We start from the raw sequence: 18,706 nt of genomic DNA, 5'->3' as shown, positions 1-18,706 counted from the left end.
GCACAGAAGAGGGGTCCCGGACCTCTGACGGCCAACATTTGGGTTTGATGCTACTACTGAGAGCTGACGAGGCCTTTGCCCCCTTGTCTGGGTGCACCAACCGTGAAGAAGTAATAAGCACTAACTATTAGCCATTGATAATTCAAGGGGGCATTTTATTCCCAAATTCACAATGTCCCTGGGAATTGGGTTTTATTATAGCACTGGTTAGAATTAACTTTTTATTTTCTTTTTTTTTTTTTTTTTTTAATTAAATCTTTATTGTTCAGATTATTACATTTGTTCCTTTTTTTTCCCCCCCATAACTCCCCTCCTCCCAGTTCCCGCCCCACCCTCCGCCCTCACTCCCCACCCACTGTCCTCATCCATAGGTGCACGATTTTTGTCCAGTCTCTTCCCACATCTCCCACACCCCTTTCCCCCCCAAGAATAGTCAGTCCATTCCCTTTCTATGTCCCTGATTCTATTATAATCAACAGTTCATTCTGTTCATCAGATTATTTATTCACTTGATTCTTAGATTCACTTGTTGATAGATGCATATTTGTTGTTCATAATTTGTATCTTTACCTTTTTCTTCCTCTTCCTCTTCTTAAAGGATACCTTTCAGCATTTCATATAATCCTGGTTTGGTGGTGATGAACTCCTTTAGCTTTTCCTTATCTGTGAAGCTCTTTATCTGACCTTCAATTCTGAATGATAGCTTTGCTGGATAAAGTAATCTTGGTTGTAGGTTCTTGGTGTTCATCACTTTGAATATTTCTTGCCACTCCCTTCTGGCCTGCAAAGTTTCTGTTGAGAAATCAGCTGACAGTCGTATGGGTATTCCCTTGTAGGTAACTGAGTTTCTTTCTCTTGCTGTTTTTAAGATTCTCTCTTTATCTTTTGCTCTTGGCATTTTAATTATGATGTGTCTTGGTGTGGTCCTCTTTGGATTCCTTTTGTTTGGGGTTCTCCGAGCTTCTTGGACCTGTAAGTCCATTTCTTTCACCAGGTGGGGGAAGTTTTCTGTCATTATTTCTTCAAATAGGTTTTGAATATCTTGCTCTCTCTCATCTTCTGGCACCCCTATAATTCTGATGTTGGTACGCTTGAAGCTGTCCCAGAGGCTCCTTACACTATCCTCGCATTTTTGGATTCTTTTTTCATTTTGCTTTTCCGGTTGGATGTTTTTTGCTTCCTCGCATTTCAAATCATTGACTTGATTCTTGCGCTCCTCTGGTCTGCTGTCGGGCGTCTGTATAATATTCGTTATTTCAGTCTGTGTGTGCTTAATTTCTAGTTGGTTCCCCAATATAAGATCGAGGGTCTTATTAGTTTTCGTGTAGATCTCATTAAGTTTATCGGCAGCTTCTAAACAGTTCTTGAGAGACCTTAAAAGTGTGGTTCTGAACTCTATTTCTTCCATTGACAATTTTGTCCTGTTTCTTTGTCTCCGCATTTTGTTATGCTTCCTTGGTGCACCCCCTAGTGGTCTTTGTTATCAGTCTTATAGATAAATCTTGATTGTTGTAGCTAATTCCAGGGAGGGTTTGACCTCCAGGCCAAGTGGCTATGAGAATCAGCTGTGTCAGCAGTGAGAGAACTTCTGTCCTCTAGGGAGGTGCTAATCTAGCCTTTGCCTGAGGCTATCCGGCAAATGCCTTTGCCTGAGGCTATCCGGCAAATGCCTCTGTGCAGGGCTTGGGCGGGGCGGGTCGCACAGGATCAACAGGGTGGGCCGGAGAGAGCAGTTATGGCGGCTCTCAGTCCTGTCCCAAGGGGCTCTGCCTCTCTGAGTCCCAGCACCCGCTGCAAAGCTCGGAGAGAAAGCTGCACTCGCTCTGACCGAAGCCAGACAGTCCCGCTTCTCCCGTTTGAGTCTGGGTCCCTAAAGACTCGCCTGTATCTGGTGCTCAGAGTCTGCGACTCCCTCCCGATTGAAAACAACAACCGCGCCCTCCGCCGCCAGCCCGCTCCGCGCACTCCGCACCTCAGAATTTGACTTCAGCACTGCGCCTCCTCTGAGTGTCCGTATGCGTTTCTCTTTCCTCCTAGTTGTAGGACTTCCACTCAGCCAGCGTTCCTGTGGTTCTGGGTGATGTCCCTTCCGTTTTTTGGTTTCACTTTTGAAATAGTTGTTCAAAGCAGCAAACTCCGGCGTTAACCTATGCCGCCATCTTGGTTCAACTTTTTATTTTCTTGTTTATTAAGGTATAATTGGCATATATTAATGTATAAGTTTAAGGTGTACAGCGTAATGATTTGACTTACATATATCGTGAAATGATTAGAGCAGTAAATTTAGTTAACATCCATCATCTCAGATAGAAAAAAGAACAAACACTATTTTCCTCCTTATAATGAGAATTCTTAGGATTCACTCTCTTAACAACTGTCTTATGTATCACACAGCAGTGTTCACTGCAGCCATCAAGTCTGCATTATGTCCCCAGTACTTAGTTATTATTTTTATTGGAGAGTTAGTTGGCATTTATTATTTTTTTACTGTGGAAAGTATTATAGATGTCCTTTATTTTTTCATTTTTGCTCCCCTCCACTTGGCCCCCGCCCTACCCTAGGCCTTCATCTCACAATTGTCTGTGTCCATGGGCTATGCATATATGCGTATACGTTATTTGGTTAATTTCTTCCCTCCCTGCCCCCCTCTCCCAACTCCCTTCCCTCTGAGGTCTGTCAGTCTGTTCCATGCATTCATGTCCCTGGACTTATTTTCTTCATCAGTTTTTGTTGTTGTTGTTCTTTAGAGTCCACATATAAGTGAGATGATGTGATATTTCTTTTTCTCTGGCTGGCTTATTTCACTTAGCTTAATAATCTCCAGGTCTACCCTTGCCCTTTCAAAGGGTAAGAGATCCTTCTTTTATACAGATGCATAGTATTCCATTGTGTAAATGTGCCACAGCTTTTTTATCCACTCATCTGTTCATGGGCACTTGGGCTGTTTCCAGATCTTAGCTATTGTAAATAGTGCTGCACAGGGGTGCATATATCCTTTCTGATTAGTGTTCTGGAATTCTTAGGATATATTCCCAGAAGTGGGATCACTGGGTCAAATAGCAGTTCTATTTTTAATTTTTTGAGGAGTCTCCAGGCTGTTTTCCACAGTGGCTGCACCAGTCTGCATTCCCACCATAGTGCACAAGGGTTCCCTTTCCCCCACATCCTTGCCAGCACTTGTTTATTGATTTATTGATGGTAGCCATTCTGGCATGTGTAAGGTGATACCTCATTGCATTTTTAATTTGCATCTCTTTGATGATTAGTGATGTTGAGCATTTTTTCATATGTCTGTTGGACATCTGTATGTCCTCTTTGGACAAATGTCTATTCAGGTTCTTTGCCCATTTTAGTTAGATTGTTTGTCTTCCTTTTGCTGAGTTGTATGAGTTCTTCACATATTTCGGAAATGAACTCATCAGACGTATCGTTGATGTATGGTTGGTGAATATGTTCTCCCATATAGTGGGCTCCCTTTCAGTCTTGAGGATGGCTTCTTTTGCTGTGCAGAAGCTTTTTAGTTTGATGCAGTTCCATTTTAAAAATTCTTTCCTTTGTTTCTCTTGCCCTAAGAGATGTACTGGTGAAAATTCTGTGATGTGAGATGTCTGAGGTTTTGCTGCCTATGTATTCTTCTAGGATTTTTATGGTTTCCTGGTTTATATTTGTCTTTTATTAATTTTGAGTTTATTCATGTGTATGGTGTAAGTTGGTGGTCTAGTTTCATTTTCTTGCATGTATCTGTCTGATTTTTCCAACACCATTTATTGAAGAGACTGTCTTGACTCCATTGTATGCTCTTGCCTCCTTTGTCAAATATTAATTGACCATAATGGTGTGGGTCAATTTCTGGGTTGTCTGTTCTGTTCCATTAATCTATATGCCTGTTCTTGTGCCAGAACCAGGCTGTTTTGCTTACAATGGCTTTGTGGTATAGTTTGCTATTGGTATTGTGATACCTCCACTTTGTTCTTCTTCCTCAAGATTGCCAAGGCTATTCAGGGTCTTTTTGGGTTCCATATAAATTGTATTTAGTTACTTATGACTGGAAGTTTGTATCTTTTCCTTCATCCAATTCCCTTCCCCTCTGGTAACCACAAGTAATATGATCTAATTTTCTATGAGTTAGTTTTTATTTTTTTAAGATTCAACATATAAGTGAAATCATATAATATTTATCTTCCTCTGACTTGTTTTACTTAGCATAATGCCCTCCAAGTCCATCCATGCTGTTGAAAATAGCATTTTCTCATTTTATATGGCTGAATAATATTCCATTGAATCTGTCTGTCTACCCATTCATCCATTGATAGACACTGAGGTTGTTTCTAAATCTTGGATATCTACACTAATAAGAGAGAAACATGCAAATTGGTGTCACTCCACTACACCCATCAGCCAATCAGGATGAGAATGCAAATTAACCCAACAAAGATGGCAGTTAATTTGCATACCCAGGCACAGAGCCAGGACTGAAGGCTCAGGCTGGAGTGAAGACTGAAGACTGAAGAGCTTCACTGCGGTCGGAGGGGAGAAGCCTAGCTTTGAGGCTTGGCTTCTCCGCTGCAGCTGGACCAAAGGCCTGGGTCCTGGGTGCAGGAGGAAAACTGGTGCCAGCAGCCAGGGGAAGGAAGGCCTATTGCACGAATCTTTGTGCAACGGGCTTCTAGTTATAAATAATTCCTCTTTGAAAATATGGGAGTGTAGCTATCTCTTTGACATAGTGTTTTCATTTCCTTTGAATATATTCCCAGAAGTGGAGTTGCAGGATTATATAGTAGTACTATTTTTATTTTTGGAGGATCCTCCATGCTGTCTTCCACCAACAGTACACAGAATTCCTCTTTCTCTATATCCTCATTGGCATTGGTTTTTTATCTTTTTTTTTTTTTTTTTTTTTTTAAATATATTTTATTGATTTTTTTTTTTTTTTTTTTTATAGAGAGGAATGGAGAGAGACAGAGAGTTAGAAACATCAATGAGAGAAACATCGATCAGCCGCCTCCCGCACATCCCCTACTGGGGATGTGCCCGCAACCCAGGTACATGCCCCTGACCGGAATCGAACCCGGGACCCTTCAGTCCGCAGGCCAACGCCCTATCCACTGAGCCAAACCAGTTTCGGCGGTTTTTTATCTTTTCAACGATGGCCATTCCTACAGGCACAACGTGGTACCTCACTGTGGTTTTGATTTACATTTCCCTAATGATTAGTGATGTTGAGCATCTTTTCATTTGGTTAGCCATTTGTGTATCTTCTTTGGAAAATGTCTGTTTAAGTCCTTTGCTCATTAAAAAAAAATACATTTTATTGATTTTTTACAAAGAGGAAGGGAGAGGGATAGAGAGCTAGAAACATCGATGAGAGAGAAACATTGATCAGCTGCTTCCTGGACACCCCCTACTGGGGATGTGCCCGCAACCAAGGTACATGCCCTTGACCGGAATCGAACCTGGGACCTTTCAGTCTGCAGGTCGACGCTCTATCCACTGAGCCAAACCGGCCAGGGTGCTCATTTTTATTTATTTATTTTTTTATATTTTATTGATTTTTTACAGAGAGGAAGGGAGAGAGATAGAGAGTCAGAAACATCGATGAGAGAGAAACATCAATCAGCCGCCTCCTGCACATCCCCCACTGGGGACGCGCCTGCAACCCGGGTACATGCCCTTGACCGGAATCGAACCTGGGACCTTTCAGTCCGCAGGCCGACGCTCTATCCACTGAGCCAAACCGGTTTCGGCTCATTTTTAAATTGGATTATTTGTGGCTCCTCCATGGCAGGTCAGGGCTGGGAGCCACACTCAGCATGGGTGGGCTATGGCTCAGCTCCCTTGCCTGGTTAGGGTAGGAGGGCCCATGTTAGGCACCTCCCAAACTTTCCAAATAGGCCTCCTGGTCTGGAGGGCCAGGGGCTATACTCAGCAGAAGGCGGGGCTGTGAACAACCTCCCCCTGCCTGGACATAGCAGGGGGACCTCCCCGCCTGGTACTGGCTCTGCTCTGGCATGGTCATCTCTGCCTGTCCACCTGTGGGCTTGAGTCTTGCAGGGCTATGCAGCCTCCGGGTGTTCTCATCAGGCCTTCCAGTCAGATGGGGCTGGGCTGGCACCAGGACTCAGCTCTCCTGCCTGGGCGAGGGCAGACCATCACCCCGCTGCCTTCCCTGGCCAGACTGTGCCACAACTTGGCGCTGCAGATGAGCAAAGCCGCTGGTTGGGACTGCGACTTGCGCTCTGCCGGTGGGAGCTGGGTCTGCCAAGATCTGAGTGCTGGCTGTTGGAAGCCCCTCCTTCCTTCTTCGTCACAATCAGACCCCCTGCCTTCTCTGTGGGGTGGGGCCAGAATGGGGTTCTCACGAAGCGACCCTACAATGTTGGGGCAGCTGGAGGTCCCCTCGGGGCTCCCTCTTCCTATGGAGGAACCGTAGGCTCAGGGTGACCTCTCTGCAAGGTGCTGTGCCTGCCCAGGGGCGGCGCCCGTGGGCACCATGTCGCTGCCCCTCTTCTCCTTAAAGCAGCTGTGGGCAAACTACGGTCCACGGGCCGGATCCGGCCTGTTTGAAAATGAATAAAACTATTGAAAAAAAAGACCGTACCCTTTTATGTAATGATGTGTACTTTGAATTTATATTAGTTCACACAAACACTCCATCCATGCTTTTGTTCCGGCCCTCCGGTCCAGTTTAAGAACCCATTGTGGCCCTCGAGTCAAAAAGTTTGCCCACCCCTGCCTTAAAGTGCCGACTGTCTTGGCCTCTTCGGGGCCGGGGCTGCTTCGGCCTCACCCGTGTTCTCCGACCCCCTCGGTGCTTCTCTGTGAACAGTTGTCAGTTTCTCCTTAGGGGAAGCGAAATCAGGAGCCACCTATGTCACCGTCTTGGTGACTTCTATAAAAACGCCCACTCCTTCTAATAATTAAATATGATGGATTCACCGGAAGCTGAGCCAAGCAGTGCAGGCCAGTTGTGCAATCTGATTAGAAGCAAGTAGCGTTAATTATCAGGGCACCACGTGTGAAGAGGAGGTGCCCCAGCTGTGGGGTGTGGGGTGCTGGAGGGCTGGCTGGCTCATGGGCACCTGCACCCCAGTTCTGAGAGTGCAGAAGCTTTAATTTAGCCACGCCGTCCTCTTCGCCTGAATTAAATTACCCATCTAACCATATTTAAATTAACCCCGAGGCTTCCTGGAGAACATAAAAGTTATTTTGAATGATTTCCACTGCCGGGATCAGCACAGTTCCCTTCCCAGCTGGCTCGGTAGGTGCGGAGCAACACAGAAACCAATTTTTAAATTAATACAATTTTGTGTTCATAAGGAAGCCATTATTTTTAATTATCGAGCATTTTCCTCAGCCTGGCTTTCCCAGTTAATAAAACTCAGCTATTTAGCGCGCTTTTTATTTTTGCAGAGGGCAGGCTTGGGGAGGTGGCTTCCCCTGTGGGATCCCCCCGCCAGAATGTTTGGCTCTCACCAAGCACCCGCCTGTCACAAGGAGGCTCATAAAAAACCCAGGGAAAAGGAAACGCTGGCGTCAAAACGGCCCTGCTGGGCCCATAACGGGTGACTCCAACTAGCTCGCGGGGCAGAGATGGGAGCTGGTGATCTGAGAAACCGAGGAAATGAACGCTGGGCTGGACCCCCCCCCCCCCCCGCCCCCCGGGAGGCGGCACTGGAGCACAGCAGGAGAGGCTGCAGTGAGACTGACAGAAGAACCGTTTGCCCATCCTGCCTCCAGTAAGGGAAACGCAGAGAACACTAGTGAGGCAGGCACGGGAGTGTCCACGTCTGGCCACGTTCAAGGCAGCAGTCCTGCCGTGGAGAGGTTAGTTATTCACCTTCCAAGAGGAGAGGTCTGGCGCAGATGCCATCTTCATTTCTTTCTGGGCCGGTTATCTGGGATTTATTTATTTTATTTTACTTCTTTTTCTTTTTAATCCTCATCTGAGGACATGTTTTTATTGATTTTAGAGAGAGAGGAAAGGAGAGGGAAGGAAGGGGGGAGGAGGGAGAGAGGGAGGGAGAAAGGAATAGAGAGGGAGAGAGAGAGAGAAATATACATTGGTTGCCTCCCCTATGCACCCACCTGCAACCTGGGTCTGTGCCCTGACCAGGAATCGAACCTGTGACCCTTTGGTGCATGGGCCAACATTCCAACCAACTGAGCAACACCAGCCAGGGCTGTCTTCTGGGATTTAAAAAGTAGCTTCTCACCTGGCTGGTGTGGCTCAGTTGGTTGAGTGTTGTCCCTTGCACCAGGGGGTCGCAGGTTTGATTCCCGGTCAGAGCACATACGGGGTTGCTGGCTCAATCCCAGTAGGGGGCATTCAGGAGGCAGGCGATTGATGTTTCTCTCTCATCACTGATGTTTCTATCTTTCTCTCCCTCTTCCTTCCTTTCTCTGAGATCAATAAAAAACGTATTTAAAAAATAAAAAATTAAAAAGCAGCTTCTCTCCCAGCTCCCATATAGCAAGACTCAATGCTACACTGGGATCAGTGCTTGTGCAGACAAAACAACTTACTAAGTTTAAATAATGCATAATCAGAAGGGCAAGCCTCGGCAAACACATTACATAATGTATTTCCCCAAGCAAACACTACTTTCGGATGACTTGCTATTCTGGATGGTGGTGAGGTGGAAAGACCTGAATTGTGAGTTGCAGCTTTGACAACGATTAGCTTTTTCACTGCAAAGCAGCACCTTTACCGCTCGCGCCTCAGTGTGCTGATCTGTAGCGGCCTGTGAGCTTCCGGTGGGCAGTAACTTCATCTCAATTCTCTTAGTGTCTCTATTATTTTGGGCATTGCTTGGTGCTTAACAAACGTTTTAAAATAAGGGGCTTGAATTAGGTAGAGTTTAAGAATCCTGGCAACTCTGATGATCTAAGGTTCTCACATGGAAAACCTAGAACAGAAAGTATGGTGGGACATCTGTGATCTCCAAATGTCTGAAGGGCTTCATTCCAAAGAGCCATTAGAGTCACTCAGGGAGGCCCCCCAAGACCTGGAATCAACAGTGGTCGAGCAGATTTTCATGATGCCACCTTAAAATCCCATTCATTCATTCATTCATTCATTCAATATTGACTGAGCACCTACTGTGTGCTTGTTACTGTGATCAACACTTAAGATCGAGCAAGATAGTTATGACCCTGCCCTCATGGAGCTTCCAGGCCAAGGATGATAAAGACACGTGAACCAACAATGAAAAACGTGAGCATGGTAATGAGGGTAAACATAGGGAAGAGGTAATGGGAGCAGAGGAGGGACACAGCCAGAACCGGGCTGACAAGGACAGTGTCCCAAAGGCAGTGGGTTGGTGAGCAAGGCAGAGCTTGAGGAGTGAGCAAGGGCCCCGTGCAGGCAGAGGACTCCGTGTCAGAGGCTCTGGGACAGTCTAATGAAGGTGGGGGGACCATGGGAAAAGAGATGGCAGAGAAGAGTCACATCTGCTATGGAGGCTCAACCCAGACGACCAGAATGAGCTTGTACTTGTCACCCTTCAACTTGAACTTTCAGAAGCCAGGTATGTCGCGTGTCTCCAGCGTCTTAAGAAGGAAGCAGCCGGTCAGCCTGCCGATGAATTCTCCTTCGCATTCACTAGAGCAGGGGTGGGGACCTTGTTTCTGCCAAGGGCCATTTGGGTATTTATAACATCATTCGAGGGCCGTGCAAAATTATCAGCGTAGCAATTAGCCTGCTGTATTTGGTCAAACATTTCATTAACTCACCCCTCATGCCTGGGCAGGGCCAGACCAAATGATTTCATGGGCCTTATGTGGCCCTCAGGCTGGATGTTCCCCACCCTACTCTAGAGGGGAAATCCGAGGAGGACTTCTGTATTTCCAAGATGTTTACCAGGGCCAATACGCCCCCATGCCCTTGATCTCTCCTCCTGCTCAGGTTACAAGCAACCGTCTTTTATGTCTCAGGGCCTTTGCACATGCTGGTACCCTCGCATAGGAGGCTTTCCTCCCATCCCATGCCTGGAAAATTCCTATTCATTCCGTTCTCAGCTCAAATGCCATTTTCTTAGAGTGGCCTTAACCTAAATCAGACATTTCCCATTGTCCTCACCCTACAGTTTTCTTTCTAGCAGCCATCACAATTCCCATGACTAAACTCCACCAGGGTCTTACCCCTTTTCCATCACACCCTCCCAAACAGCAAGTCACCCAAAGTAACACTTGCTTGGGAAATGCCTTATTTAACGTGTCTGCAGAAGTTTGTCCTTCTAATGAAGTATTCTTTAAGCTAATATGAAATGTCTTACAAGTTGTTCTTTCTGCACAAGCATTACTCGCAATTTAGAGTCTTGTCTGTTCTGTTTACCAATAAACACGCAGTGCTGAGTACAGTTCCAAGCACATACGAGGTATTTGCAAAAGGAAACCTTAGTCGGTGCAGAGCGGGTGCACTGGAGCAGGAAGGAGCTGGTGAAATCCAGGCTTTCATGACGACCGAGTATGTCAACAGATCTACCTGAATGGGCTCTGTGCAGAATTGGGTTCACGGGTGTGTGTTCCCAGGCACACATGCATGGCTGCCTCATACCTCGCTCCTCTGTCACAGTCATTCGCCACAAAAGCAAAAGTAACGCAAGCCAACGTGTAATTGCCATGTCATATTAATTATATGGAAACCAAAACAAAATTACTAACTCCCACTTCCTCTGGGAGTACTCATAACACTAATACCAATATCATGATGGAAGATTACCTTGGAAGCAATTTTTCTTTTGTTCTGCCTCCTACACAAGTGGCTGTTTCTTGCTTTTGCAATCTTGATGCAAATCATAAGCCGGAGGAAATATCCTGGTTACATGCCTTCCTTTTTGGAGTGAATCATGCACCAAATCCATTTCAGATAGAGCAGAAGTTTTAAATCTTAATAGAAGGGGTCAGTTTCAGTTCTGTCTTCCAAAAAGTCTAGGAAAAGAGCTTGCTGGGGGGAGAGGAGGCATTAATGTGCTTACCAATCCATCCTCAGGGCCAGCATTTTGCCTTGTGAGAATTTTGGCTTTGGAGAATGCAAAATATATCTGATGTGTGTGTGTGATTTAACCTACATTATTTTCCTTCTTTTTTTAAAAAAAATATTTTTATTGATTTCAGAGAGGAAGAGAGAGATAGAAACATCAGTGATGAAAGAGAATCATTGATTGGCTACCTCCTGCATGCCCCACACTGGGGATCAAGCCCACAACTTGGGCGTGTGTCCTGACCAGGAATTGAACCGTGATCTCCTAGTTCACACATATGCATACACGGTGTTTGGTTGACCTTGTTGATGTTAAGTTGTATGAGTTCTTTAAGTATTTTGGGTATTGACCCCTTATCAGATGTATCCTTTGCAAATATCTTCTCCCATTCAGTAGGTTGTCTTTTTGTTTTGTTGATGGTTTCCTTCACTGGGCAAAATCCTTTTAGTTTGATGTACTCCCATTTGTTTACTTTTTTCTTTTGTCTCCCTTGCTTGAGGAGGTATATCCAAAAAGATATTGCTAAGACCAAGGTCAAAGGGTTTATTGTCTATGTTTTCTTCTAGGCGTTTTATGGTTTCAGGTCTAACATGTAAGTCTTCAATCCATTCTGAGTTGATTTTTTATCTGGTGTAAGAAAGTGGTCCAGTTTCTTTTCTTTTTTTTGCACGTATCTGTCCTGTTTTGCCAACACCACTTACTGAAGAGACTGTCTTTATCCTGCCGTATATTCTTGCCTTCTCTGCCTTATATTCATTGACCATAGAAGCAAGGATTTATTTCTGGGCTCTGAGAGGTCTTTCTAATACTACACATCCCTACCCATCACTCTGCTAATTAAACCTGCACCCGCCCCCTGCCGTCCTCAGGATAAATGCCAGCCCAGCAAACTATTCCCTCCCAGGTGCAGCCCACCAGCTTGATTTTTTTTTTTTTTTAAATCTGCACCCCAGTGTAACACATTCCCTTCTCTCGGGCCACGCTGAGTTAAAGCTTCTGAAATGCCATTCCCTTTTCTGACCTCTTTCTGTCTCACAGGCAACACTCCAGCTGATCACGCCTTCCCTTGATCTTCACCTGGCCAATTCCTGCTGCTCCTCAGGACTGACTCCCACTCCTCCACGAAGCTCCTCCTGCCCGCCTGTCAAACCTCAGGCCTGACAGGGTGGCCAGGTCCTGCTCAGTGTTCACCAGCATTTCGTGGGCCTCCTTGCGGCTGAGTTGAAGTGACCCCACTGTGTCCTCATCCAGCCCTGCTCAGTAAGCGCCCTTGTCATCCAAGCCCGCCTTCCCTTCCCCAGTAACCCGAGAGGCCATGCGCTTACAATGGCAGGGTCACAAGAGAGAGCGATTAGAGCTGAGATACCTGGTTTGATGCACCGAGCCCCCCGAGATGTCAGGGCTTGTTCCCTGCCACAGCCTCTCCTCTCCTGACGACCCCACGCAGCGTCCCTGCCCACTGGACATTAGCCTCTATGACAGCTTACATCACACTGCTCCCACTGCCTTCTCCACTAGACCGTCAGCTTCTTGGTGGCAAGATTTCGTTTTCTTTTTCTCCCTCTAGTCTACTTCCTCCATCATCCTGCATGTAGAGTTGGCACTGCGTAAACATCTTTTTTAAAAAAATTTGAAACGTGGGTTTCATTTTCAGTCCCAATACCGGAGAGACTTAAACCTAGAAGAAAATAAAACTAGACCTACCCAGGAAAGCAAGCAATTATAATCATCACATGTAATGGTCTCCTAAGAGTCCATTCTGTGAAATGAATGAAAAAATTCGGGGTGTCTAAATGGAGTGAAAAGAAAGGTCAGGACCAAAGGTAAGGAGAGAAGGGCCTGCAGTCCCATGAGCCACCAGACAGCTTGGGTGAGCGGCTGCCAACTTCCCTGCCGTGGGCGCATCTGAGGAAAGGGCCACTCCCCAGTCTCTTAACCCACATCCCACTCCACCCTGCCTTTCCACCTGCTCCCCGCCAATCTCCGTGAGCTGCTTTTATTTCATTCACTAAACAATTTATGAATTGAATTAAACTAAATGAGATGCAAATAAATTCCAGGCTTTCTCCCTCATTTTCAAATTACATTTTCAGTCCACTCGACCTGTTATAATCTCATAGTGATTTTCATTTAAGAGCTAAATGGATATGTGATTATTGTTACAGGAACTAACACTAGACAATTAAGTGTTGAGGTGTTGATAGATAAAGCTGTGTTCTGATTTGCATAAACATGATGCCAGCAAATCTAACCCTGGCAGAAATGCAGTTATAAGACCTGCGTACCTAACTTCTGCTAATTACCAAGAGTCCCATTATTAAGGTTGTTAATATTCAGAGTTGGGATGATAGCCATTTTGTTTTAGGCCCACATTTTATCTTTATTTGGAAAACTCAGTCAAAATGCATAGCTGAATACTACATGAGAAGGTGTGATTACTACGTATGACCAACTTCTACCATGCCAAGTATTAAAAATCAATCACACAGCCTTGAAATCCAGTTATGAAGGATTTAGCTAATGACCTCCTTTCATTTTTGTCTTTTTTTAAAAAAAGAATATTTTTATTGCTTTCAGAGAGGAAGGGAGAGGGAGAGAGAGAGAGAGAAACATCAGTGATGAGAGCAAATCATTGATTGGCTGCCTCCCTGCACACCCCACACCGGGGACTGAGCCCACAACCTGGGAATTGAACCGTGACCTCCTGGCTCATAGGTCGATGCTCAATCACTGAGCCATGCTGGCCAGGCCATTTTTGTCTTTAGGAAGATACCGTGCACAGCTTGCGACTCTGCAGATAGCCAGCAGAGGAAGCCAACACGGGAGCCAGCTGATAACCTGACGTGGACAATTAGACTCCAACCAGACAAAGGCGAACCCTAAGATGGAACGGCCTGGCTCTGCAGGGCGGTCACCTGGGTCGGTTGGATTTCAGCCCAACAACCCGGCATAAGTGATGAGCCAAGTTCTCTGGACGGCAAGCCTTCTACTCTCAGGGGCTCCGAGCATTTGTTAAACCCTGCCCGGCTCCACTGTGTCCTATTCTCCTAGTGCTTATCTCCATCTGCAGTTATTCCAGTTATTGATTCATTTACTTATTATCTGCCCTCTTGCCCCTTTCCGCCCACCCCTGTGAGTGAGCTGCAGGAGGGGAGGGGTTTTGTGTGGTGTGCCCTGTATTCCAGGACATAGCACAGTGCCTGGCTCATAGTAGGGGTTCAGTGAACACGTGCCAGATTTGATGAAGCCTGGGATCCTTAGGATTGCCCCTGAGGGTCAGAGACAGTCCTGAGTGCCGGATAAAGGACCAGAGCAGGCTGCAGATGACCTGGGTGCCCGGGGATCTAAACGGGAAGCTGCGTGGCCTGGCAGTTAAGAATGCCGGTACATGAAACACACTGAAAGACGGAGCTGGGGCTGAGTCCCAGCTTTGCCATTTTCTACCCATCGTGCCCTTGGATGGGTTATTTAACTTCCCGGACTCCGTGTTTTCTCACTGAAAAATGGAGATGATAATAGCTACCCCCATGAGGCTGCTGGAAATAAAATAATGTAAGTAAAGCATCTAAGGTAGCGCTTGTATCATGAAAGTTCTCAACAAATGTTATTTGTTAATTAAAAAAAAAAAATCCTCACCCAAGGATATTTTCCCATTGATTTTCAGAAAGAGTGGAAGAGAGAGGGAAAGACAGAGAAATATCGATGTGAGAGAAACACATCGACTGGTTGCCTCCTGCACGTGCTCCTACCAGGGCCTGGGCCGTAGAGGAGCTTGCAACCAAGGTACATGCGCTTGACCAGAATCGAACCCAGGACCCTTTGGTGTGCAGGCCAACACTTTATTCACTGAGCCAAACTGGTTCAGGCTGTTATGTGTTCACTTTTGAAAGATACAACTTGTAAGTTGCCTAGACTGGGGAGGCGAGGGCTGGTCAAAACTTCCTACTGTGGGTTGCTTCCCCCTGGGAAACCTGCCCTGATTCCCAGGCTGGGGGACAGCTCCTCCTCTATCTTCTCGCTGAGCCTGTAGGATGGTCCTGCATCTACATATTCCACCTGACTGTCAACTCCTTGAGTGTTTATTAAATTACCCGGGAGGCACTGGCACCAGTTTGTCTGCTGAACTGGCCAACCAGCAGTGGGCGCTGAGGGAGAAGAAGGCATGTGTGAAATGAGGACTCAGGCTACCTGTAGCTGTAGCAGAAGGTCAGTCCTCCCATTTTCAATCCCAGGAAACAGTGTCAGTCCCCAAGGGATACATGGCTCCTACTGTCTGGGGGAAAGACCTGTCTTTTCCAGGGAGGCTCGGGAACGGGGACATTTCCTCTGCTCCCGAGGACGAAGTGCATCCCCTACCACTTGGTGGTGACAAGTTCGGTGGACCACTTACCCGGAGCTTCCTGCCAAAGATGGTGACTTTGCCTTTAATCTGTTCCTTTCTTAGGCGCCACTCAATGGAGTTTAGGCCATTCTCCATGGGCAGGGAGATGTTGCAGCGGCCAATGGTGGGGGTGATGGTGCCCGCTAGGACGTGGGGCTCACTGTGGAAGCTGACACTCATCCCATTGGCATACATCACCCTCAGGGTCCCGTTATTACAGAGCTGGTAGCTGTTCCGCACTTGATCTGGAGAAATGCAAGTGGGGGCGGGGACAGGGAGATAAATTATCCACTCAGTCGCAAGAGAACAGAAGTCCTGTTTTTATAGGTTTCCATGGTGCTTCGCAGCTGTCAGTCTAAGGCGGCCTTCAATTAGCACACGCACAATGTTCAGGTGGGTAGCAGAGATGCTACTGATCCGTGGAAAGAAAAACATTATTAATATGTGGCACTCCAGAAACAATTATGCCGTGATATTTTTCCTTTACTCGCTGAAGACTATTAAGAGTGCATTTTAAGATGTCTATCGCCTACACAATTTGTGTCAATCAAATCCCTGATCCTTAACATATATGTTAGCTCAAATGGACAAAAATTAACAAAAACTATTAATATATATATATATATATATATATATATATATATATATTCCCCCAAAAGTGTATACACTTTTTTCCTGATAGCTCAATTGATGTTTCTTTCTTTTCAGATTTAACTCATGGGAATTAATTATTTAAAGTGCGTACATACATTTTTGGATACCACACACAATCATATATATACATGTATATTTATGTATATTTTCCCTTTTGTCTACCATCAAACCTGAGGTTGATGGGTTAGCCACAGATCAGATCAACTGCAAATCAAGTATAGGATTCTTCAAGAAAATCAAGAGACACAGCCCTGTCCTTGGTGACTCTGCTGCTGACTCCACCACCACGCCACCTCCACTCAAGAGAACCCTAAGGAGGTGCAGCTGGCATGAGGCAGATTGTGCCAGTGGGCACTGATAACGGGTGCTTATCTGCCCAAATGGAACTTCCACGGGCCCATCAGACTTCTGACCTTTTCCTTTATCGGAAAGTTCCAGGAAGGAAATGCGAGTGAGAGACCCCTTTACAGATATGTCACTTCCTGATTATTTGGCCAAAGGAGTCCAGCTGGGCTGGCCTCTGAGACGCGGGCTTCGGGGGCAGTGAGCACGCGTGTACCTGTCACTCCCGCGCCCGCAGCCGTCATGTTGGGAGACGGGATCTACATCATTAATCACTTGGCAGAGCAGAAATAGAGTCGCCGAAACAGACTCTGCTGCGGGATCGCAGTCCAGAAATGTCACCATTTATCTACTGAGAGGACACTTTTATCCTCTGACAACGGGCTAACCCACTGACATTCTATCTTAATTAAAAGAAAAATTAATCTGCACAGTGCCTTTTCTCGCCAGCCCCTGTGCTCGTCTGGACTGTGTGTCATGTCGAACAGCAACAGTAACCAGGGGGTGGTCAGACACCTTTGAGACCCCAGTCTTGGCAAGAGATTGCTAAAGAGCTGTGATGGCAGGACAACCGATGCCACAAACAAATGCCTGGGAAAGAGAATCAGACTGGGAGCCACACACACACAAACATGGGAGGCTCAAGAGAATCAACAGCCTTTGAGAAGGTAGCCATGTGTCCTGGCGCGGTGGGGAGTGGCGGAGAGAGAGGTAGGAGGTGGGGATAGCACGTGGAGATGACAACTGACTGATATTTTCAGATAAGCCTGTAGACATTTCCAAACATTTCGATGGTTTGGTATCGATGACCTTCTCCTGAATCTGATTAAGTCGTTTTCTGCAAAGTTGAGCTCTTATAGAGTGTGTTTGCTGTGGATATTTCACTAAAACAGCAAGTGGAGGGGTGCTTTAGAGCTCTAGAAGTCTGCTGGGCTGGGTCTGGGGTGGGTTTTGAGGGGGGGGGGCTTACCTTGCACCACCGTGTAGGAGGCCTCCACTGAAGACAGGTTGGTAATGACAGTGACGTCATCGTCACGGTTGGAGTTCTCAATGTCGATGGTGATGGATTTCTCCATTTCCCGGTGCAGGCTGGTCACCACCCCCGTGGGGCGTGTCACATTGGTCAGGCGGCCCTCATGGTCATAGCTGGAGGAGGACAGACACACTGTGGTTGGAACACAGCTGTTGGGGCTGAAGGCTTTCCCAACCCTCAGAACTACACAGAGAAAGGTTCATGGGGCAGAGGAAGAGATTGGAAGGTGGGGTGACCAGGTGTTGCATCAGTCTGAGGCCCCTCGTCACAATCCTCAAAACCCCAGCCTGCTCTGAGAAATGGTGGTGGCACTTAGACCTGACTCAGCTCAGTGAAAACCTTTCCCCTGTGGCAGGGTGCACTCCATTATGCTCTCCCATGTTACTGGGAACACCAGCTTCTGAGCATCTTTTGCTCTTTGTGTGTCCCACAAAGCCCCCAAATTAACCTTCCTGAAAATGATGCTTCCTTATGTCACTTCTCTGCTGAGCTAACCACACTCCTCTTCCATTGTGGTTGCTCAATCAAACCAAAGCCTAGCATTTGAGACCATCCGTGCCCATCTAGGTCTTCCACACTCATACAACCAACTCATACAACCCACTTGTCACCTCACCGTCCTCCAGATAGTCAGCCTGGGCCAAATGCCACCTCCAGGCCTTGGCTCAAGCACAGCAGGCCTGGCTGCCTGTAATCTATTCTCTGACCTTATAGCCCCAAACCAGCCCTGGCTCCGCTCCCCAAGCAGCCTTTTCAGACAGTTTCCTAGGGACTCATTTGACCTCAGTTGTCCTCAGCACCCATATCTAGTATACCAGCGATGGAGCTTCTACCAGAAAGTTACCTGAAATTGAACCCTCCTTTTTGATGTGTCATCTTTTCTCAAAGTGTGGAGTGCTTTGAGTTTTTAGTAGGAGCTTCATTGTTCCATTTGATGGGGGCATTTCCCTACTCTGGAAGATCCATTGTATTCAGAAAGTGTGGGCCCTCCTTAAGCTCCAGGAAAGGGAAAGACACTCTTTTCATTTCAAGGTCTAAATGTCAAAGCCTTTGCTGTCTCCCAGATCAGCTTTGCTACTGGAGAAGGGATGAGAAGGAAGATGGAATATAGGAGATCATTTTGCTTGGAGGGTTAAAAAGAAGGAAAACGACTCAACCTCTGGTGTGGGCCCCTCTGGATTGGAGGAGACAGGGACAAAGTTAGAGATGGGAGCTTGGGCAGCAGGTGCAGGGAGGAGGGCCTGAGGGAGGACTCTTGTGCACAGAACCCTGTGGCCTATTTGATGTAACCACTTAGTGCCTAGGATACACAGC

At 46.5% G+C, this 18,706-nt stretch overlaps 1 protein-coding gene across 5 annotated transcripts in view; it reads right to left on the bottom strand.

Moving 5' to 3' along the window:
- TENM2 (teneurin transmembrane protein 2) overlaps window positions 1-18,706 on the bottom strand; it is a 402,968-nt gene that overhangs the window by 20,820 nt on the left and 363,442 nt on the right. For all 5 annotated transcript variants that reach the window (XM_059699131.1, XM_059699132.1, XM_059699134.1 and 2 more), the window contains 2 exons: window positions 17,330-17,505; window positions 15,373-15,608 (listed from right to left, as the gene is read on the bottom strand). In XM_059699131.1, coding sequence (XP_059555114.1) covers window positions 15,373-15,608; window positions 17,330-17,505 — 412 coding nt within the window. The remainder of the gene's footprint in view (window positions 1-15,372; window positions 15,609-17,329; window positions 17,506-18,706) is intronic.

Source organism: Myotis daubentonii, chromosome 5 (assembly GCF_963259705.1).
Source record: "Myotis daubentonii chromosome 5, mMyoDau2.1, whole genome shotgun sequence".
NCBI lineage: Eukaryota > Metazoa > Chordata > Mammalia > Chiroptera > Vespertilionidae > Myotis > Myotis daubentonii.
The sequence above is the reverse complement of the archived record's forward strand: the minus strand, read 5'-3'. Positions and strand labels throughout refer to the sequence as shown.